Source organism: Erithacus rubecula, assembly GCF_903797595.1.
Source record: "Erithacus rubecula genome assembly, chromosome: 4".
Classification (NCBI taxonomy): Eukaryota; Metazoa; Chordata; class Aves; order Passeriformes; family Muscicapidae; genus Erithacus; species Erithacus rubecula.
This window is the reverse complement of record NC_136686.1, coordinates 35,014,801-35,037,967: the sequence shown is the minus strand read 5'-3', so window position 1 is coordinate 35,037,967 and position 23,167 is coordinate 35,014,801. Positions and strand designations below refer to the sequence as shown.

Genomic DNA, 23,167 nt, shown 5'->3' with positions numbered 1-23,167 from the left:
AACTTCTTATTCTTCATCAGATTTATGATCTGCTTGCTCAAGCATTTGTGGACCTTTCTTTTCAAATAGCCTCTGCCACAGAGTTAAATACAGAAATCTACAATTGAAAAAGGGAGTAGTGAACCAAGACTCACTCTTCCCTTCTGCACTATTCCATAGTATTGTTAGTAATTCAAAAGGCAGCTCCTTGGCTGCTTGGTTACACAGTTCTCTCTCTGCAACAGAAGAATTTTATTTTCTAAGAATATAAAAAGGTCAGTAGCCCAGAGGGTTTATTTCCAAAATCTATACTTTATTAAGGGAAGCACAACAAGGTAGTACCTTTTATATCTGTAACAAATGGTTACAAGAACTTCAAATAGAAATTATAAAAGGCAGTTTCCCAAACTTTTTCTCCTGGTGCTCATATGACAATCCCTCTCTCATATAGGAAAATTTTTACTGTGAAAATCTTCAAGATGTTTTTTATACCACTTCACTTTCCCCTTCATCCAGTATTGATGAAAATACTTTCCAAACTATTGGAGAGATCTTAAATATACACTTGCTGCATCACTCATGGATCTTCTTGTTTTGTGTTAACTTAAAGAAGTTCTTTGGGAAGTACTAAGAGATTTCACGGGCAGATTTTTTTTTTTTTTAAACATTGCTTTCTCCATTATGCCTCTATTGTAAGGATAGCTAGAAAAAACAAAAAGAAGTGTGTATTATTGATGTATTTATATGGATCAGAGAAACCAGGTCATGCTTTATGATTTTCACCAGAATAACCTCCCAGAAATAAACTGACACATTAGAAAAGTTGCAAACACTGACAGAGGTGTTGAATTCTCAAATTAACTCCATTAAGGCAAAGTGGTCTCAATGGAATATAGCCATTAGATTATATAAGCTTTAATTACCAGCCAGCGTTGACTTGTGACTCTTACTTGGAAATTACATGTCATCCTTTTAATTTAATTTAGATTTTCATTTGGTTTGCCTCATTCTACTTGTTCTAAGAAAGAGTTCATTATTCATACAGCATTTTGTAACACAGCTTCATATCCTGCTCTTAAAAATGCTCAGACATATGCTTAACTTTAAGGTTACAAGCAGTCTTCTTAAAGCAAAAAGAGGCAACTTCCTATTAAAAAGCATTTGTCTGGGTTTGTTTACATTCCTTACAAAGCCCCCACATTCCTATACCACTATTGCTGCAGCAAAGATGGAGAGTGCAGCTAAAGAAGTAAATGCAGTGACTCCTGTGAAGAGGGACTGAAATAGTGGGGTGGGGGGAGAAGGGGGGAAAGGAGAGAGGGGAAGGGCACAAAAAACCAAGCCAGTACTTGCTGGCACAGAAAAGAAGGTAATTTCAGATTGTCAGGCTGACCTAACTGCCAGAAACATGCTATAATTGTGCTAGTTTGGTTTTCAATTTGTTTCCAAATGAAACATAGTTTTAAACACATCTTCAGAAAAGATAAGAGCACATTAAAAACCATTTTAGCTCTTACTCAAGTTAAGACTTACCTGAACAGAGAAATTATCTTTTCAATAGGAAACCATAATTGTGGGGTGTTTCTGTGACACTCTAAGGTTTAAAATTTTCAGAAATAGAGTAAAACATTGAAAACCACCACTGTAACTTGGACCAGTAATTGCAAAAGATTCAAGGAACGTTATCAGCCACGGGGAACAGCTCTAATTTTGAAAAAGAAATACAGGTGCTTTTTCAGCAAGCTACTATAATCACTGTTTCCAAAAGTATTTCCACTTCATTCTGCCTATTTGACCCAAAAGAATTAATTTCTAGTGTGCAGTTTTTTGGTTTGGAAAAGCTAAAGTTAGGTTGCTCTTAGGACACCGTGATATGAGACTGGCTTGTGTTAAACTCAGAGATAATTTCTTTTAGCAGTACAACAGCTTTATAAAATCTGTCATAATTGGGAACTGGATGTGCAAGAAAGGAAAGCAGGAAAGTTGCAGAGTAGGACTGAGCATTCATTCTCCAAGCCTCCCTCTGTGCAGCACTGCCAATGCATATTTATCAGACTGCAAACCCTGCACTATCCCAGCTCTGCTGAGTCTCCTCCTGAGAACAGACTGTCAGTCATGTCAAACTGGGTGTTAAAAGCTGCTGGATTTTGTGGCTGGAGCATACGTTTCTGAAAGACAAAACTGGAATCAAGCTCCTTTATCACTGGGAATGAAACACATTTCTAAACTATCGTGTTCTTATGTGGAATCAATCACACTACCCCTTTCCTCTCCTTTTCCTGCTCTATGGAAACCTGAAGACAGATATGGTTTCTCAAATGGTCTGAACAAGTAGCTTGCCTAAGTCTCATAATATATATGGTATGACTCGAATCCTGGTGTTTTAGGCCTGTGGAGAGCTGAAATGTTCAATATGCAGGATTTGCAGTACATTCATGCAAGAGAGGAGAGACAGCACACTCCATCTATAGAAAATCCTGCAGCTTTTATCCTTAATGGCCCAGCACTCCTGCTGTTTTGTGTCTCTATCTAGCACTCTAGCTGAAGTTGGGGGTATAACAAATATGTTAATGCTGCCTGGGATTAAGACTGACATGGCCTCCTTTTCTCAGAGATTTTCTATTAGAGAAGTAGGGATTTCCTATGGAAGTAAGGAATTTAGGTTTATTGTTTTCCATCAAAATGAATGCTAAATCATTATTTAATTACTAGCCTGTACAGAAATGCCAAAAAAAGGACATGAAATCTTCACAAATTCCAGAGAGATTCACTGAAATCAGTGCCTTTCAACAAACACTGAGGTGCAGGAGGACAGGTGAGGACATAAAGTCTGGTTGCTTTGAAGGGTCAGTTGTTTAATCAGTAGATTGGATTCAGGGTGTGTTGAAGGAAAAACAAAATCTCTATGACAATAAGTTTGGCAGTATATATTTTTTCTGTTCTTGCAAAACTATATTTGAGATTGAATGTGGCAATACTCCAAATAAAGGACCAGTAGCCTAATTGAGAGATTAGGATTGCAAACCTCTTGTTAAGCAAATTTCTTCACTGGAAGCATACAGACCTTTCAAATGTCTGTTCTGCTTGGTTTATTGGACAATGCCAGTTAGGATGCACTCCCTGGTGCATATTTAGGGCAAGAAGAGACATCTCCATGCCTGCTTTCACTGAGGACCCTCAAGTCAGAGGCAAACTTGATGCTGACATCATGAAGCAATGACTACCTGTACCAACCACTTCCAACTCTCCTAACTCAATCCTCCTAAATGCACTACCATGACCTATCTCCATCCCTCATTCCTACAATTAAATAGGTCCTAGCAACTAAAAGAAGCCTTTCCAATCATCACCATTTCTGAAGTGCATACTGGTCTCTTGCACATGGCAACCAATGCAAGGAAACTTAGTTCTTATTTCTTTTTGCTTATTCTGCATCCTTCTACACAACTGCCATTCCAAGATAAAGATCCAAGAAAAGTGCTACTGAGGCATGGCCATGGAGCCATGGCATCAACTGATGCTTAAGGAGCCTGTGTTTTCTACAAGATAATAAAGAAATGTCTCTAAGGAGCTCTGTCTCTTTCCTGAGAATATCTTCACTTTCTAGCAAACAATTTAATGCCTGGTGAGAAAATCTAGTTCAAGGCAGGAAGAGACTTAGATTTGTCTTTAAGTATGTTCTGAGCAAACAAGGGAGATAGGTTATCTTGAAGGTACACAAGTTTCATTAGCTATACTGGACTTTATCTTGACCACCTCTGCTGAGCTTGACAAACCCTTTGAGATGAGCAGAAGTGCAGGCCAAACAATAATAGGCAGAATCCCTCAGATTTAGAAATACCATTATTAATTACATTTTTTGGTTTAATATCTTAATTTGTTATTACTTAATAATTTAATTACGTGGCAGTGTTGTTTATAAATCTGCTAACTGCTGAGAGGAGTGCCTTAATTAAAAGAGGGACATTTCCTTAAAGGAACACAGAGAGAGGCTGTTTAAACTTTTGAGCTGTGAGATTCCTATTATTTACAGGACACTTGGAAATACAGAGATTAAAGTATTTTCAAAATGGATGCAAGGACTAGGATAAAAAAACCAGGGAGAAGTGAACCATTAGGATAACTCATGTCATCACAAAAATATGATTTTCCATTAAATCCCTTTGAAACAATTAAAATAGACAAAACCTCCCCTTATATCCTTGCAATATAAAGCTAGTTTACACTGAATAATTCAAACTTCTAATTGGAAATAGATATAATTCTGACATTTAACTGAATTTTAACGTTCAGAAAAATTCTACACAGAGAAAAAGATTTTTACTGTGTTTTACTTTTGTTTTTTTGCTTTTGTTATGTTTATTTTAGCATTGTTGTTCTAGTCCTACCCCTCATCTAACATGAACATGCTAATTCCCAAAAGACTTGCAAAGACTGTGTGTTGATAATAGAAGCTGCTCTCATATTTTGATTCAACAGTACTTATGGAGTTTTTTTTTTTAATACTGGACAAGGTGAGCATTTATATTATTTTAGGAAGCAAAAATGATAAAATGGTGTAGTAAAACCATTATCAGGGAGTGATACTAAGGCTTCCAGCAGGAGACTGGAGGCAAACATAAAGAGTGAAGTGTGGCACTGGAATGCACCACACATGTTAGATGCAAGAAAATATTACCACATGACATGAACAAGAGTCATTCACCCTTGCACAAAAGAGCCTTTCACATAAAGCAGCATATTGAAACTACCTCCTTAATAAGTTGCTTGTACTGTAAGCATATTTCACTAGTCTATTTGTCCTTTTTGAGTCAAGCAGCCTAATCACTTCCCTGATTTTAATCCACTTTCTGCAACATTATTGGAAGGTATCTCTGAAACACATTTCTAAACTGGACAATGGATATACACATATGCCCACATATAGTTTAATGCACTTTATTTTTTTTTCCTGGAGCTGCTGTTTATTAAGAAAATTGAAATTGGTTATTTTGTTTTCACTGTACATTTATGCCTCTCAACATTGGGAGCTAAATGTGCTAAAACCAGGTTGCAAAACCTTCTGAGGGGCTGTAAGCAGCCATTCCGAAGCCAGAATAAAGCATCTGAATTTCATGAAATAGTGTATAGACTGACTGCAACAGCAGGTTTACAAATGTCAAAATTGGAACCTGGGATAGTCAAGCAACCAGTGTGAATTTATCATCTGCACCTGTGCCATAAACTGATACCAGAAATAGACTAAATGAATACAACAATGTTATTACCATTATCATTATTTTACAGCATTCAGGAGTGTGTAGATGTTTTACAGTGAAGATTGACACTATCCCTAGTCCCACAATGCAACAGGGGCAGCAGGTGGATCTCTGATCCCTCTTATTCACTGTAGAAATCATCACACAGGTGAAATCTATTTGAGATGGTTATAAATTAAATACTTCATTCCTTAAAAAGAGAAAGGAACTAGAGAAGGGAATCTGACCATCTTTTGAAGTAAGACAGTAAACCTAGGAAAAGCTCACTTAGTCATAATCAGATATGCAATACACAGGAAAATAAAGCTACCTTTACCTGTGAAATAAGACAGACTTGACAAGTGTGACAACATCCCGACTGGCATTGTACCCTGCACAGACAATGGCAACGTGGATAGTCTGTGGGAGAAAAGGAACAAAAAGAACAAAAATTAAAGCCTGCTCCTGTGTTCATCACTTGTTAAGGAAAGCACACACATGACACTGCTGTTGTTTAGTGCTGTAATTGTTAGGGATTTGAGTGGGTGTTTTGCAGCTGTTTGCAACCCACTTGAGGCAGTTTGCTAAAAACATCTTAATTGAGTTATAGCACCATCATCATTCCAAAGTCATTATTATCCCTACATTACAGCAGATGTCTGAACAGAATTGCATTAGCTAAGACATACATGTGCATGTATGTTCACACACCCTCCCCAACTAGGCAGCACACAAAATTCTGAGACATTTTTAACCTTCTCAACAAATGTTTAAAAATTATGTCTGACAATTAGAAGCAGATATGAGCTCAGAAATTTTGTATTATTTCTGTCTTATGCACAGTTCCTATGGAGAGGGTGTACTATCACCTGCTCCTCACATGGGGCACAAATTGATGGTGAACTCAAGTGACACAAGCATTGGTCCCTTATTATCTTAAAAACTTTCATACCTCTCTCTCTGTACACTTCCCACGGGCAGCTCCATGCATCAATGACTCTTTCCTTCTGCAGGGACAGGGCAACTCCTTCCTACCCTTAGCATGATCACCTGACTCTGCCTGTCTCTTGTACAACATCTTACCCTTCCAGTGCCTTGCACATCTGCCTGACCCTTCCTTCTCACAGCCCAGCCAGCAGCCTCCAACTGCCTCTGGACTCTTTTACAACACCCATTCTCATTGGACATAGCAGCATCCTAGTAAGGGCCAAGGCTGCTCCCACTCCTTGGTAATTAGTACAGCTACAATTTATCAGGGGCAGGATTGCCTTCAGAACTATCTGTGCTCTCTTACAATCCATCCTCCCACAAGGGTGAGCAAGCTCTCGTGGATGAACATGACTGTGACTGCTGGTTGGCCAGGGCTGGATGCACCCAGTGATGTGATGGGACACAGGCTGTGAAGACAAGTGGCCACCTCCCTGCCTGTGGCTACCACTATGGGCTGCTCTGGCACAGCTAATGTGAAGTTAAACACGACCCCAACAAACACATTCTCTCCACTTCACGACACTGGTAAATTATCACTTATTCTGTGCCTTTTTATTTTCCTTTAATATGAGGCAGAGGTTTCCTCAGCTCTTCAGGAGGAAAGGGAAAATTGAAAAGGCGCTACAAGCTATTATTTAGCCACTAAGTACCAATCTGAAAAATGCTATTACAGTACTCTGCTCTGCTTTTAAAAAATAGCCGTTTCTGCTCCCTAGGGACAAAAAATTAATCCTAGCAAGTTTTGACTCCAGATTCTGTGATCTTCTGTCTCTCAGTGGTCACAGAAATGAAGCAGAGTTCACCATGCTGTCAGCACAAAGCTGCCATTGGAGACACAGCTGTGAAACTGCAGGGAAGCCTCATTTGGCTTCCATTTGAAGCTTGGTTAGCTGGTTTCTCACACACACAGCTCTCATTTTCCACAGAATGCCCACTATGCTGAGAACAAATGAGGAATTCTGCCTCCTCACATAGTCACAGATTCCCCAAGCCTGGCTTGTAACAGAAGCACATTTACACAAGAAGTGCCATGTGTTGGGCACATCTGAGGAGCCCACAGCCCCATCCATTAAGATAGCCTGGTACAAGGCACAATTTAAACCACACAACTGCCAAGCAGCTGTGCCACTGTGGAACATCCACATGAACACCACAGCTGCCTCCAGCCTTACTGTGCTTCACAAGCTGAGGCATATTTAAGATCTGATATTTTAAGAGGACTTGAATGAATAACTGTCTGTCCATAGAGGTGTGAGAAAGAAAAGCTATTGCAGCACATTTCAGCAACAGCTCTGAGGTATTAGCACTTTAAATTTATGGTAAAGTCAATTGGAGCAGAGCATGCCCAACACTTGGCAAAAATTGACTGTGTTTCTCTCTTGTGATAAGAGGAAGAACAGAGGCTGCTTATTAACAACTTTCATTGCAGCAGGAGTCTGTACTGTACTCATCAGCATGGGTTGCCGTGGGAGCACTGACTCCTGATCCTACACATACTGCCTCTCTCTGATTGTCACCTGGTCCTTCTCAGGCTCTTGGAAGATCCAAGATCCTTCCCCTCAGCGCCAATTAAAATCAAATTAACTGAAAACACTTTCACCCTTGCTTTAAACATTTCATCTGAAGGCACTAGACCAAACATTTCAGGGGTTTTCACAGAACAACACTGTCATATACTGTCAACATAGTTTTATACTACCTAAACTTGCCAGGAAAGGTCTCCTGAAAGCCACCCTCTCTACTTTACAACTGCTCTCCAAATCAGAGTCTATTCTGTCAAGTGCTCACTCACATCTGTTCTTTTAGTAAATCAGTTTGTTTCAGAATTGAAAGCATGCGTTCCTTGCTGACTTCTAGTAGCTGCTGCTGCCTTGGATGCTGCTGCAGCCAGGACACAGTGAGAGCAGCACTTGCTCCTCTGCTGAATATTCTTTCTCAGCTCAGAGACATGGGCATCCATGTACCTTCTGCTCAGTTGCTCTGTGGTGTTTGATATTACATACCACTTCTATTCTTGCCTGCAATCAGTTAAACAAAAGTGCAATAATCCTCAAGGAGAACAGAAATCAAGACCTTTTCTTTCCAATTTTTTTTTCATGCAGCATGGTATAAGACAGTCTATTCCTTTCTCTTCCCTGATTCACTTTTCTTTCTCTCATTGTTTAACTGTCAAACAAAGTCAGTGGAAAAACAGATAAGCCAAAACAAAGTCATCAACCTGAACTGCCTGCAGATGTTTGCATCCCAAGGGGAAAAACATAATTTCCAGTTTTCTCCACACTTGTTTCAAATGTGTGTTTGGATTGAGAGCAGCTGGCTGTACCCAGATTCTGGCAAGATATGGCTGGAATAAGCATTTGAAAGAACTTGCACCCTCCTGAGCATACTACTATAAGCATCACCTCTCAGATTTTCAGAACTGTCACCTCTCTCAAACTCCCTTTTTTCCCTCTGTAGATGGCTGGAAGAGTGTATTCCCCACCCCACCAGAACTGGCCACTGTGATTCACAAAACCCCAGACTCAATAACTGCAGCTAACACCAAGGACTAAAGCCACATGGCCAAAGAATACTCCAACTTCACTACAAGTGCTAGCCTGCCTGTTTGGCTCAGCATGTCTCACCAAACTTCCCACACCAAGGCTCTGCATGCTACACTTGCCCCTTCACTGCTGGCATTCCATGATGGTTTTAGATAGTACTAGCCACACTCTAGCCTGGATATTCAGAAGTCACTGCAAGACTGAACTGGGCATTCAGAGTGTCCATCCTCCTACAATGCTCATTTTAAAGTGACTGATGGACATGATCACCACTTGCTGCAAGAGTCTGAGGTCATTCACTGGAGATGCTTTTGGATAATGTAACTCATTGCAGCAACAAACAAAATGGCAACACGTGTGCTCTCCAAAGTCAATGAATTCTTCCTCTGTTTATCCACAGATGTATGAACAGGTAATCAAAGCATTGTGGAAGTTCATCACAACATTATTCCTGAGCTCAGAGCTGAGATCAGGGACAACAACTGAACTACTTTTAATTGTAAATAGTTTAGGAAGCTCTCAGGTCTAGGTGTTACAAGGCTAAGCTTCTTTAGGAAAGGGAGTTTAAGTCATACCAAGGTACATGCTAACATGGTTCAGAATCTCTTACTTCAGCCACTACAGACCAGGAAAAACCTGTTTCTAAACACAGTAAATCATCCTCTGAGGTAACATTAAAATGAAGAAAATATCCAAAACTACACAAAGAACTGGGCCCTAGATCCATACTGATGAGGAGCATACAGTACCTAGATGAGCATATATAGTAATTTTTTCCTCCTTGGGCTACTTTTTGGAATGATGAAATAATGAGTTTTAAAAATCTGCATTAGTCCCTACAGTTAAAAACAATCTTTGGTAAGACATTTCATACCCCAGTAATTTTCCAGTAGGCTTTCCACTGTAGGTATTTAATCCTTCATAAATAATTGTTGAATGTGATTAAGAGATATTACAAGTATGTTAAAAAAATGCTTGTGTATGTTTCCAGGGTTTTTTTTTTTTTCCCCAGTGGCAGATAACATCTGCTTTCCATGTGTTACACTGCTGATCTTGGTAAGGATCTGTTCTTGATGGCTGTGGAGCTCTACACACTTAACCCTATTGAACAACACTTTTGAGAACAGGAGCAATACAAATACGCCTCTAAAAATGTTTCAAATGTTAAGTATCTTGCTAGGCCACTAAATGCTATGCTGCTAATTATCCATTTCCTAATATATAATCACTTTCAAAAATATTTATAAATGTACACAATTCAAGTAAATGCCAAGTTTAGGGAGGCACAAGCTGGAAGGACACTAGGATAACAATGTAAGAAAGAGGCATTTTGTTAGCTTTCATTGGCACCATGATCTCCTTCCAAAGCCTGTTGTTAGTGCAGAAATCTGTGTAAGGACTATGCTGAGTCATATTTCCAAGGTTTTTCTACTACTACTTCCCAGTCTACTACTTGCTACTGCTTGCTCCAGGGAGAAGGCCCTTGTCTGGGTGTCTGATTTTTTCTTGCAGCATAATGCTGGTGCATTTCACAGTATCAGAAAGAACTCTCTTGTGATGCAACAGAGTAGGAAGCTGTGGTTGGAATGCAACAAACCCACAGCTATTTGATATAGATCACAATTGATATCACATAGATGATGCTTTATCAGAGAGTTAATGCTCGTTCATTGTAACTGCATTTTCAAATATTTTAATCACCATTAATGACCATCCCAAATTAGATTGTGAAATGTTATCACCAGTAAATCTCTAAGAATAGACTGAAATTAATTCCTAGAGCTCTTAGTCTCCCCCAGAGCAAGTCTTCTTCCTAAGAACCCTTGTTTCTCACTATCCAATTTGTCAGCTCCTGCTGTGATATATTCCAGGGTCAGAAGCTAAGAAAATTTTTGTTTACACATCTGAAAACCACAGAGAATGAAAGGCATCAAGATGCCCCTCACACAAACACGGGACAAGAATCTACACTAACAGGATAAATGATGAGACCCTTGGCAAATCTGATAATAGGGAAGCTTAATTTTAACTTCCATTGCTGTAACAGAGTTACTGAGTGAATTCCTTAAGAAAAGAGTAAAAAGTTATTTTGAGATCAAAATAATGTGCTGTGAGATAGGGGGATGGCAAATCATGTGAGATTTCATATTTTATATAAGCATTGCCTCCAGCATAGTGCTAAACCCCACTGAACAAGTAAACTCATTGGCAAAACACATTATAAACTGTAAGGCCACTTAAACTATTCCTACTTTAAGCTACTATTTTTATGTCCTAGATTGGTTGGTACATTGAACAACCAAGAACTAAGATTCAGCTCATCACTCCTTGATATAATAATAAGGGAAAAGTGAGGTTTGCTGATTGATGGCCTGATTAAAAGAAATGCCAAAAATCTCACAGTGAGGAAAATCAGTGAGGAAAATTTCCCTCATTATCTGGAGGAGGGAAAATTAAAACCAAAAACCTACGTTTTTTTCTCCTTACAATAATGTTGCTTCCTTTTTTCTACACTGATGGACAAAGATATCCAACTGGAAAACAGTAATTCATTTTCACACTGTATTTGATATTTTCCCATTGAATAGAATTTATCTGAAGAGATAATTAGGATTTCTTTTTCGTCTCGCACTAATTTTCTTTCAACTTTTATCTTCCAAGTGGCAGCAAGCAAGATAGAAGGTGATATGGCATTATCCTCTTTGTAGGAATAAATGGAGAGTTATTTTTGATAACTTTATCAGCTGGGATTGGCACGAAGCCTTTAAGTGAGACTTTCTGGTTTGGATCTATCCGTATTTGGACCTGCCATCATTCAGACAGGTGACAACTAAGTATCTGGGTGACATCTACAGAAGTACTGACATTAAATGGGGATAACCAAACCAAAGCAAGCACCCCAAAACTGTGGTAGAAGCAGACGGGCTGTTCCCTGTTCACTGCTCGTGCAGGGCTCACAGAGCACCCACAGAACATCCACATACACTCCTGAAAGTGAGTCAGGAGCACAGGCTGGCTCTGTGAGCCACGAGTTAATTAATCATACACCCTGAACTGCTCCTACACAGGCACAGAAACAAAGAAATAAGGCTCTTCTAAGGAGTCATTATTATTTAAAATACACGGAGTCAGTTTGGCACAGGTGCTCATCGGCAGAGCTGTAGTGAAGTCAGCCAGAAACAAAGCTTTGGTTTTTACATCGGGTTTGGGGACACAAGAATGAAGCAGACAAAAAGGTGTGATGAAATAATAACTCAGAAGATATTTCGATGATTAAATGTTTTAAAGGTTTTTTTTTCAAAAAGAATAATAATTATCTGAAAAGCTGCACGCAGCAGACCTTTAAGAGGCCGGTTTTGGAGGAGGATGTTTCAGAGGAAGGAGGGAGGGATCCGCAATGTCCCTGAAGGATCGCACGTTGTTGTATTGCATTGCTATGACTCTGTATTGACATTGTTTTACATTGCTGTAAGAAAATGGTTTGTACTGAACTTCCCCGTGAAGTTGGTTCAGCCCTCCCTTAGCTCCTCCCCACCGGTGCAATCCCATCGGCTGCAGCTCGGCTTCCCCTCCCCTCAGCCGAGGTTTGAAATTCCCCGCCACTACTTTCCCTCCATCTCTGAGCCAGCGCTAGCGGAGGCAGCTCGGAGAGCGGGGGAGAGCCACGGCAGCACGCACCGAGCTTTGCTTCTGGCGGGTTCCTCTGACCTATTTACCTCGCACTTTTCCACGGCGGGCTGCTGGCCGCACTCGGAGCTGTTCCCCGCCACGATGCCGGCGCGCAGGCTCTCGCTGTCGCCCGTGCCCTCCTCCATGGAGTAGGTTCTGGAGCGGTTGCCGTGGCCGTGGCGGGCGCGGCCCTGCGCCAGGCTGAGCTGGCGGCGCAGCGCGCGGTTCTCCTCCTCCACCTCCCGCACGCGCAGCTCCAGGCTGGAGGCCGCGTAGCGGGGGCTGTGCGCCTGCGGCTCCAGCGGCGACAGCGACACCGCCTTGCCATCTGCACGGAAACACACACCCGTCAGCCGCCGCTGCCACCCGCCCGTGCTCCCCACACAGACACGGTTCGTGTGCGCGCTGAACTCGGACAAATGCTGAGATCTACCAGCTACACGTCCTACCCATTTTCAAACCGCACCGAAACACGAGCATGTGTTTCTTTGTTCTCGTAGGGCTGCCTGCCAGTCTCCCGTCTGGGAAGACAGTCAAGAACGTGAGGATTTAATTCAAAGACAATTAATATACAGTTAAATATATTTTAGAAATGTATTCAAGATGAAATAATCTTCCTATTCCCGCTTCCTCCACAGTCAAATGACAGCATTTTGGCAAAGCGTTTTGTGCCAAACAGCAGCCCCACCTGATTCACATGTGTGCAACAGATGGGTTTTATTCAGCAACATAGTATTATGTGCTTGCTGAGAAATAAGAGGTTCAGGACAGAAATGTTCAGTGCACATGAAGGCCAAATTCTGGAAAGTATTTTGGCTTAAAAAGGCTCAGTGGAAATTTGAAAAAAAAAAAAGTAAAAAGTTCCAATTCAACACCTTCAATTAAAACTGCTTAGAAATGGTCAATCAAAACCAAACTGAAGCACAGCAAAAGACAGTGAGAGTTATCCACAGTGTCACAATTATCAAGAAATTCCTTTGCAGTGATGATATCTGAGTATCTCATACAAGAGTATTTCTTGGATATAACTTGCATGTATTAAATCACAGAATTACAGAATTGCAATGTTGTAAAAAAACTCTAAGGTCATTGAGTCCGGTTGTTAATCCAGCATCAACATGTTCATCATTAAACCATGTCCATATCCACATCCATGTTTTTTGAACACTTCCAGGAATGTGATTTTACCATTTGCCTGAACAGCCTATTCCAATGCCTGACCACCTTTGCCATTCAGTCATTTTAAGTCATTAAATCTCCTGTGGTACAACTTGAAGCCATTTCATCTCATCCTGTCACTTATTGCCTGTAAGATGAGGACAACCCTTGTCTGGCTCCATGCTCCTTTCAGGCAGTTTTAGAGAGCAGTGGTGTCTGCCCTGAGCCTCCATTTCTCCAAGATAAACCCCCCAGTTCCCTCAGCTGCTCCTCATGGGACTTGTGCTCCAGACCCTTCCCCAGCTTCACAGCCCTTCTCTGGATATGCTCCAGCTTCAATGTCCAGAACTGAACACAGGATTCAAGGTGTGACCTCATCAGTGCCAAGTACAGGGACGTGTTTGCTATTTTAATGAGTTTTCCAGTGCAGAACCCCATTGGTTTTATCAAAAAAATACCAGCCTGAGTGGTTTATAAAATGAAAATCATGCAGTTATGGTTTAGAAGTTCTCTCTAACAAGTGCATTTTTCATCTACCGACTCAAAACTATCTCCTTGCTACAAAGACCTGTTCATTGCTTGTTCTTTCCCATTGTTTCACATTCACATGAATGATGAGCAGTCCTCTAAACTGAAAAAAACAGGTATGGAAATCAAATCCTCACTTCTAATTTACAGTGTTGAGTTATACAGGTATACATACTTCCTGTTCTGTATACAAATTATCTTAATTTTATCATCATTAAGATAGAATATCTTGCATTTTCTTGAAGGCTATCTCCTACAAAAATTTTGTAATTTATTATTTTTGTCGTTAGCAAGGTTATGGATAAATGTGAGACTCAAGGCTAATTCTAGAGTTTGGCCACTGACATACTGAAACTTGAATGCTCCAGCAAACAGTTATTAAAAATTAAATGAGATATTTGAAAATAATGGGTCCAGCAATAGAGAAATATCAACATAAAAGACAGAGCCATGCTACAGTTAGACATGCAATAGAATACTGAGTTACCTTTCTCCAAGCTTGAAGGGCCTGGAACTGAAGCTGTATTATTTCTCAGCTGCTAATACTCAAGCTAAGAAAACTAAGACTCATTTGGTTGTGATTCTATTGCATCTCTATTACTGGACAGCAAGAGTGTACAGTGTAGACAGTCTCAGATAAAAACAGCAGCTTTGCTCCCCTACAGAACAACCAACCTGAGTTACCAAGATACACAATTACACTGCAAATCTAGCCAAAGACTTCAGGGGCTCACTTAACTCCTCACTTGGTGAATATCCAGCTGACACAAATGTTAACTCATCGCTTCCTCTCCTTGTCACTGAATTCTTCTAGCTTCAGATAATTACCAGGAAAGGCAGAAAGACATGGAAGTAAATCTCCGAACAACATTCATCAAAATTTCAAAATATGGAAAAAAAAATTAAACATATCTTTACCAATTCTGTGAACATAAATCAATAGGTCATAAATGCTGCTGTGCCAAAATTAAAACTTTAAAAGTTCTTTTAAACTTTTTAAGAAAAGGATCCCATTTTGTATATCTGAACAATTTTAGGTATATTGATTAGAAAACTTCAACTGTTTCTACATAGTATTTAGAAGAAACAACATAATCTGAGGAAGGGACTGAAAGAAAACAATCTCACTGCCTCAGACAGAAGTTGCAACAAAACTTTATGTGCCACAAACTCCACTACTGTTCTCTCAGTAGTAAAAATTTCTGCTGGTATGTAAAAGGAACAAGGAAATCCTCTCAGGAATTAAACAACTAGCTAGCCTCTTCATCTGAAATGTACAACTAGTTGAAATGCACTGATCTACTACAGAAATTATCTATGTTTTTTTACAAGTTGCTAAGTCCAAATATTTTCGGAATGATCTCTTCAGGGTTCATGCAGCTGGACAAGTCATGTTTTGTTACTAATACTGCTCACTATTCTCAGGTATATCATCAAGTACTTGGTGTATTTGCACATCCCAGCTCTCTGCTGCAAATGATAATGTGACAATTCCAGGACCCATGTGAAATTAAAGTATAAAACTGAAAGTGAACAGAATTTGGTCTTAAAACTCAGGAATAAAATAATATTCTTCATAAATTCAGAGACTCTGTAACTCATAATTTTTGCACATCTGAGGCTGGCAAGGCTGGTGCCAAGATACTATCTGATTTAGTTCTGTGTGTTTCATCTCACCTCTGAAGGAGTAAGTAGATTAATGTTAGGGACCACTGATGTTTGATTGTGTGTGTTGCTTGGTAGAAGAGTTCAACTGATTGCACTGCACTTGAATTTTATAGTTCATAGTAACTGGCAGAGTGCTCTGAGCTGGTGCCTAGGCACTTTTTATCTAATCTAAATCAAAATAAAATAACATAGCACATAACGAGGACTGTATGACTTAGGGACTGAAGATCTCCCAGGGAGCACTACAAAGAACATTACTGTGCTCTGAAGCAAGGAGTACACTTTTGAATGGTGTAATAAATAATAATAAAGCTATTATTTTTTATTCTTCATTTGGGGTTATTGCTCTATTTTTGAACTTTGGCAGTTTCAGATTTAGTTTTTTTTCCCTCTGTCAAGCCTTTTACTTCAGACTTGTGCTAATGCAACTGTACCTACAAAGACCTGCAAAATTCCACTGTTCACAAAACCAAACACAAACAAAGCTGAATAATTACTTCATGGTTGATAGCAGTCAATAATCACATTAGGTTCAACAAAACTTGACAATATGTAAGATATGAATTCTAAGGATTAATGAATGCTTCTGCATATATGAAATCATCTGGATTTAAGGCAACAGATTTCATTAATACTTACTTAAGCAGAATGCTCAGGCCACTGGACAAAATAAAGCCATCAGAAAGCAATCCAGCATAATTCATTTGAAAGGAGAAGGTCTGAGCCAGTGACATTTTCTTTTCACATGCTGAACTTAAAGGATAAGTGTTAAAGCCAAGTTCCTTGTTTTGTAGTTACCAGACTTGGGAGAAGTGATAGCCCTGAAAAGGTCCCAGTTATGTTGGAAAGTTACCAGGGAAAGAGCCACAGGAAAAAAAAGCACATTTATCCAAGGGTTAACTGGGTAAGGGAGAAAGAAGCACAGAATAGGAAAGCAGAATTTTCTTTGATTCAGAGAAGAAAAATGCAGAAGCAGGGATCCCAGGTTTTTCAGACAACCCTTATTTAAACTAAAATGCTTACTATTGTGTTAGAAATTGAGGCCCATAAAATTATGAAGCATGTTTTGGGGGGGTTTTTAAAAACTTTTTGCGTTTTGTTTGCTAGAAAGCACACACTATTTGTGTTTTGGCATCTTTACAAGGTCTAGAGGTTTCTATATGTTTCAGTAATTATTCATTCCCTGTCGAATAGCATGCAATGACTTTAACATGAACTAATGCATTGAACTCTAGGCTGCTTCCTAGGCAAGAGGAAGTTATACTGCCCAGAGATGGTGTTTCAGCCTGACTACAGATACAAGATACTCCTCCATTTCACATTTGTTAACATTTGAAAATTCACATTATCTATGCCCACTCTGAAGATCTGCAGTATTAGAATTTTAACCAAAAGCCAGTATTTTGCAGAAAGAAATGGGACAGCAGGCAACCATGCTCATGACTCTCCCCCTGGTTAAGACCACTAAATAATTTCAAGTTCATTGCACAATTATTTTTTCCTATATAAAGACCATTGTGGAGAACTCTATGGACCTTAAGGGAAAAGAAAAATAGACTGCAGTCAGGATTACAGAGACCTCAAAGCCTGTGTAAGCACATAAACTACCCCTTCTATTCTGGAGCTCTAGCTCAGCTTTAATCACCCAACACCTTAGTACTCCATGCACCTCTGCTCAGCTGGGTGCTCTGGTAGCTGCCTATCTGGGCAGCTATGAGCAAAGCCCTTTCTGCTGACACTTTGGTTCTTCAGATACTTGCCTCCTCACACCAATTTTTTTTCTCCAATAACTTTTTGTGAAACAACTTTTTGTGCAGTGTGATCTCAGCTGGAAGTAGAAAACCTTGCCCGAACAACCATTTTAACAGTGAAACATAGTCCAAGCAATTTATCTCAGGCCTGTGAGCACAGAATTTCTTCATCCTAACAGGATATGAGACAAATAAAAGCTTTTGCTTTTCACATGTCAGAGGTAGAAAGCTGTAACACTGAAAGATGCTACAGTAAGTGCACTGAAGGCTGAGGTCCACTTGACAGAAACAGCACAAGAAATAACCAAGATTTTTCATACAGTCCAAACAAGTTTCTCAGCTCTGACAAAAGAACTTCTCCCATCACTGTTAAGTCCTTCTCAGGATTTGGCATGGACAACACTTGTTAATTACATGTTATTTAGTTAGGAGAGACTGTTTGCACTGGAGATGCCAATCAACCGTGGGCTTGGACTTAGTCAATACTAATTGCACTTAGGAACTTCAGTGTGTTCTTTAAGTACTAAATCTGTGTTCAATTCCACTACTGTTAAGGGTACTTAAGAACACATTAACATGGTTTATTGAACCCAAATCTGAACCATTCAATTCCACTGCAGGTCAGCCTTACTTGAAGAATCACATTATTGCCTGTTGTTCATATACAGGAAGATGGCTTTCTCAGTGTCCTTTCCTTGAACAAAATACCCCTCTACAAAACAGCCCTCTACAATCAGTGGATTCAGAAATTAAATATATCATACACAAAAACCCTTCACCCACAGACTGCCAGATTTGCAAAGTGCATTGAGTGTGCTTGGCCAGGTTTTGACAGCAGAGGGGCTCCAGGGGCTCCTTTGTGTGAAGCTCCTGGAAGCTTTCCCCATGTCCTGGAGAGCCAATGCTGGATGGCTCCAAGATGGACCTGCTGCTGGCCAAGGCTGAGCCCATCAGAAACAGTGATTGCCTATGGGGTGACCACAAAGATGGGTAAGAAGTCACTACACAGAAGCAACTGTAGCCAGAGAGGAGAGGAATGAGAATACAGGAGAGGAACAGCTTTCAGGTCCGAGGTCAGTGCTGAAGGGAGGTGCTCTAGGTACCGGAGCTACCATTCCCTGCAGCTGTAGGAGCACCGTGGTGAGGCAGCTGTGCCCCTGCAGCCCATGGAGGTCTGCAGATCCATGTGGAGGAGCATTTGCCAGAGCAACTGGATGCCCAAGGGAGGCTGTAACCCTGTGGGGAAGCCCACACTAGAGCACGCTTTCTGGTGGGATTTGTGACTCCTGGGTAGGGGTGTCACCTGGAGCAGCGTGTTCCTGAAGCACTGCACCCCATGGGAGGGACTCGTGCTGCAGCAATTTATGAAGAACTGCAGCCCGTGGGAAGGACTCTCTTGGAAGAAATTTGTGGAGGACTGTCTCCCATGGGAGGGACTCCACATTGAAGCAGGGGAAAAGTATCAGCAGCAAGAAGACCACATGTGATTAGCTGACCACAACCCCCATTCCCTGTTTTCCTGCACTGTTAAAAGGAAGAAGGGAGAGAACATCAGGAGTAAATTTAATGAGGGAAGAAGGTGGAAAATAAAGTGGTTTTTTTTAGATTGAGTTTTATTTCTCATTACCCTACCATAATTTGATTGGTAATAAATAGAATAAGTTTTCCTGAGTTGAATCTGTTTTGCCTGTGACAGTAATTGGTGAGTGACCTCCTTCTGGTCTTGTCCTGACCCATGTGCTCTTCATTATATTTTCTCTCCCCTGTGCAGCTGAGGAGGGAAAATGGTAGATCAGCTTTGGTGAGCACTTGGTGTCCAGCCAGGGTCAAGCATCCACAAGTCAAACATTTAAAAGTTTGGAAATGTGAGGATGATGGTCTCCTGTTCAATCTTTGCTGTCGTTCCCTTGTGTCTGCTGACAAGATTATTAACTACATGATCACCACTTTATTTCCAAAGAATATCAGCATCACTTTGTGCATGGGATTGATGTTGATCACAGATATTTAGCAGATTGTTTGAGCTCATCATTCTGTTTGGGACCACACATACAAATCCCTGTTATCAAAAAAAGACTTATTTATTCCCTCACTGGCCTATGATGTCCATTATTATGTATTTTAACACAGCACAGGGATCAGTGACATATTTTTCAAAGTTATTTAAAGGGAAGGTGGTACTATCAGTCCCTCTTTTACAGTCAAGCAAGAAGCTTTGGAGTTCTTAGCACTGACAGAAAATACCAGTTTTGGATGCACAGCTTAGATGGGTCTGACAGAGTTTTTCAACAAAAAAATCACCTTTTCTGCACTACAGTTTTTCAGAGGACAGCTACATATGCAACACGTATAAGCTTAACATTTCTGTAATGCAGGAGTCTGCAAGCTGGAAATCCAGGAAATGTGGGGAAAAATACTTAGCAGCCACTTGCAATATATTTGTCTTATGAACACCATGTAATGAACTTGGTGGTAGAGACAGAAACAATTCCTCAGGGCAAATTTGACTTCATAAATTACAAAGCTGTCTCCTGCCTTGTTCATGACACAACTTCCAGTCTCTTAAATAAATTAAATGGAAAAAATGAGGAGGAGATCATGCTTCAGGAAAGTTGTACCATCAATGATGGTACAATGATGGTTCTGCACCATGATGCAGAACTGCAGAGCTATTTATGTGTTGGCTGAGCAAATGGGATTCTGACAGGGATTTTCCAATAGGGATGGCAAACAGTAAAAGATATCAGGTAAAGAAATAGCATGAAGCAACAGAAGGCGGGAAGAAACGGGAAAAGAAAATCTAAACACAAACATCCTTCTTGGAAACAGATGTGACTTTTTAAAAATAGTTTGTTTTTTCAAAAGAAATATTGGCTCGTTAGCTAGTTATGAATGTTGGTTTATTAGCATATTCAAAACAAGGGCCTGTAAGTTTTAAAATATTTGCTCATTTGCTTGTCTAGAATACAGTAACTTTTTTTTGTTCATCCTTCTCATTCTTTCTTTCTCTGTTTTGCATTGCTTTGGCAATATATATTCCTCTTCAAGAAAAGAACTAAAAATAACATTTTCCTCCTTTCTACTGGCAGCAGAGATGTAAGAAAATAATATCTTATCAGAGTGAGCACTGAGGGAAAATAAGATTTTATCAGGGACTTGGCTTGACGAAGATAACATGTTATCAAGAGGGGAACTTGGCAAAGATAACACATTATCAATATCAGGAGTAAAGCCTGGGGAAAATAATGTCTTAATACCTATTAGATTCTAAATAAGCCATCTGTGCTCTTGACAAATTGTTATTTTCTCCAAGCCCCATTCCTGTAAAGATGTTGTTTTTTTGGCAAACCACTTCTTTAGCAGTTGGGAAGCAGGGGAGAAAGAGCAGAAAAGGAAGCTCCATCTCCCCAAAGGTAATGGAGTATTGTCTTTCTTTTCAAAAGCTTTGCAGGCAGGTCAAGGCTGCCAATGTGACAGCCAGAGAGAGCTCACATGTGTAGACCCAGAAGGTGAACTGCAGGGAAATCTCCTACAACACTCAGCAAGTACACTGCATCCCGTGACAGGAGGAGAGGGTCAACGCCCCTTCTGTCCTCTGACCATGCTACTGGGCTGTGAGATGCTGCCTGTAGGATTTTTGGCAAACACACTTCTCTACAGAGGCAATGACTGGCTATCCCTTAGCAGTGACTTTTTGTCATACAACCTCATCACAATTAGCAGTATGCACTTGGGGTAGAAATAAATGAGCCCTTTTAGGTCAGTTACAGAAATAAATTCCTCTTTAGTCAGAGGTTACCATTCCCACAGCTTAAGCTGACCCAGAGGGTCACACAGTGCTCCTCACCTCCTGCAGTGCAGCACATCCAACTCAGCTTAAGCTGGTCTGAGCCAGCCCAATTGCCTCTGCCCTGCAGCATTCCCCTCTGCCACCTCCACTATGGGGGTAGAGACAAACCACTGCCTGGTGGGTGCCTGTGCCCTGAAGCTGAAACCTTCTGCAACTCAATTATAAATCTTTAGAGTTTCAATCTGGATGAATTTAAATAAATTGTGGCACCTCCTGGAAAATGAGAAATACAATTCCTAGTAGGACGGACTACTAAATGCCTTAAATGGCAGAATGTGGGTGAATGCCACTGGTTATTCATAGGAATGGGCAAGCAGGGAATAATTAGAAGGGAAGCTGTGGAGGGCCTGTAGGAGTGTGATGTGAATAATAAAGCACACTTAGGAAAAGGCATATGAATGATATCTGCAGGGTAAGTATTTGTAGCCAGCTGAATTTCCCTGGTGTACAGTAGGAGTGGGATGGAAAACAATGGGATTTGTTAATCTGAAAATTTCCTATGGAGAACCAGCATCTCTTTTTTTCATTAACCATTTGAATGTCTTACACCCTGGTATTCCTCTCTGTTCAGGTGTGAGCTTTGTGTTAAGGCTACTACTGGTTCTCATACAGCAGAATGTATAATCAGCAGCAGGCAGGCATTACAGCTCTCTGAGGTAAAGCATGTGCCCAAATGTGTCACTGCAGCTGTACTGTGACTATCATTCATGGCAGGGGGATGTAAAAGACTGGAGCTGTTCTATGTTGGATCCTGCTCAGTAATAAATGTGGAAGAGATAGGAAGGGGAAAAGCCTAAAATACATAATTTCACAGTGTTTTCTAGAAGGACAGGAAGTACAAGAAATAAGAACATATAAGCTTAGAAAATATCTGTATCTATGTTTCTACAATTGCCACAGTAACCACAAGCTAGAGACAAGCATGCTCAATGCAAGCCTAGTAGCAGTTAATTCCAATTCTGCTGCTGATGATTAGCCTCAGCTGCTCATCAATAGAGGCTGCAGCTGATAATTATTAAGTTAAACTTCTGAGCAGTATTTGCATATGTAAAGCACGCTTTCCCTGCTGAAGCAACAATGGATGCTATAATGCATTTCCTGATTGTACAGCTCTTGGATTTGGGGAACCTGGGCAAGAGAGTCTGCTTTGCATATCCTTCCTCACCCTCATCAGGCTAAGCATTCAGAAGAAATGCACTTGCACACACTGGCATCTACAAGCTATGGTGGAAAACATTGCTAACCCTGCACAAGAGAAAAAAAAGTAATTTCAACCAGAATAAGAATAATACAAAAGACAGTTCACACATTCCTCAAAACATTTACCTTAGCTTCCTTACAACCTAAAAACCGTGCAACACCTGGTCTGTGACAAGGTAGCCTGGTCACCTTAAAAACACACAGTAACTCCAGATTTGGTCCATCAGTTCCCAGTGACCTCTAGATGTGGAAGAAAATTCAGTATCATTATGTGAGTCTCTGTTAAGCTTTTTCTCATCTTACTTCCTCCAGATCAGAATTTAATTTCCTGAATGTGATACCTGGTCATCAGTAATAGCCATGCCCCCCTGATTAACTGTAATGTCAAGAATACAGATAACACACACCATGTGTAGATTAAATTTATCTCTTCAGTTCTCCACGTTTTCATAATTCCATGACTGACAGTGCACACCCAGATCTGCTGAACACCCAAGGAGTTCAGAGGCACAGTCCCTTCAGGGATAATGAAAAGTAAAAAAGAATTGGGAAGACTTTTATGGAATCTATAACAAAACTACCTGTGCCTCCATG

At 40.4% G+C, this 23,167-nt stretch overlaps 1 protein-coding gene across 1 annotated transcript in view; it reads right to left on the bottom strand.

Annotated features, from left to right (window-relative positions):
• Nucleotides 1–23,167, bottom strand: part of LARGE1 (LARGE xylosyl- and glucuronyltransferase 1) — a 263,658-nt gene that overhangs the window by 126,251 nt on the left and 114,240 nt on the right. Inside the window, exons 4-5 of the mRNA XM_079303344.1 lie at nt 12,466–12,746; nt 5,554–5,636 (exon numbers count right to left, since the gene is read on the bottom strand). Coding sequence (XP_079159470.1) covers nt 5,554–5,636; nt 12,466–12,746 — 364 coding nt within the window. The remainder of the gene's footprint in view (nt 1–5,553; nt 5,637–12,465; nt 12,747–23,167) is intronic.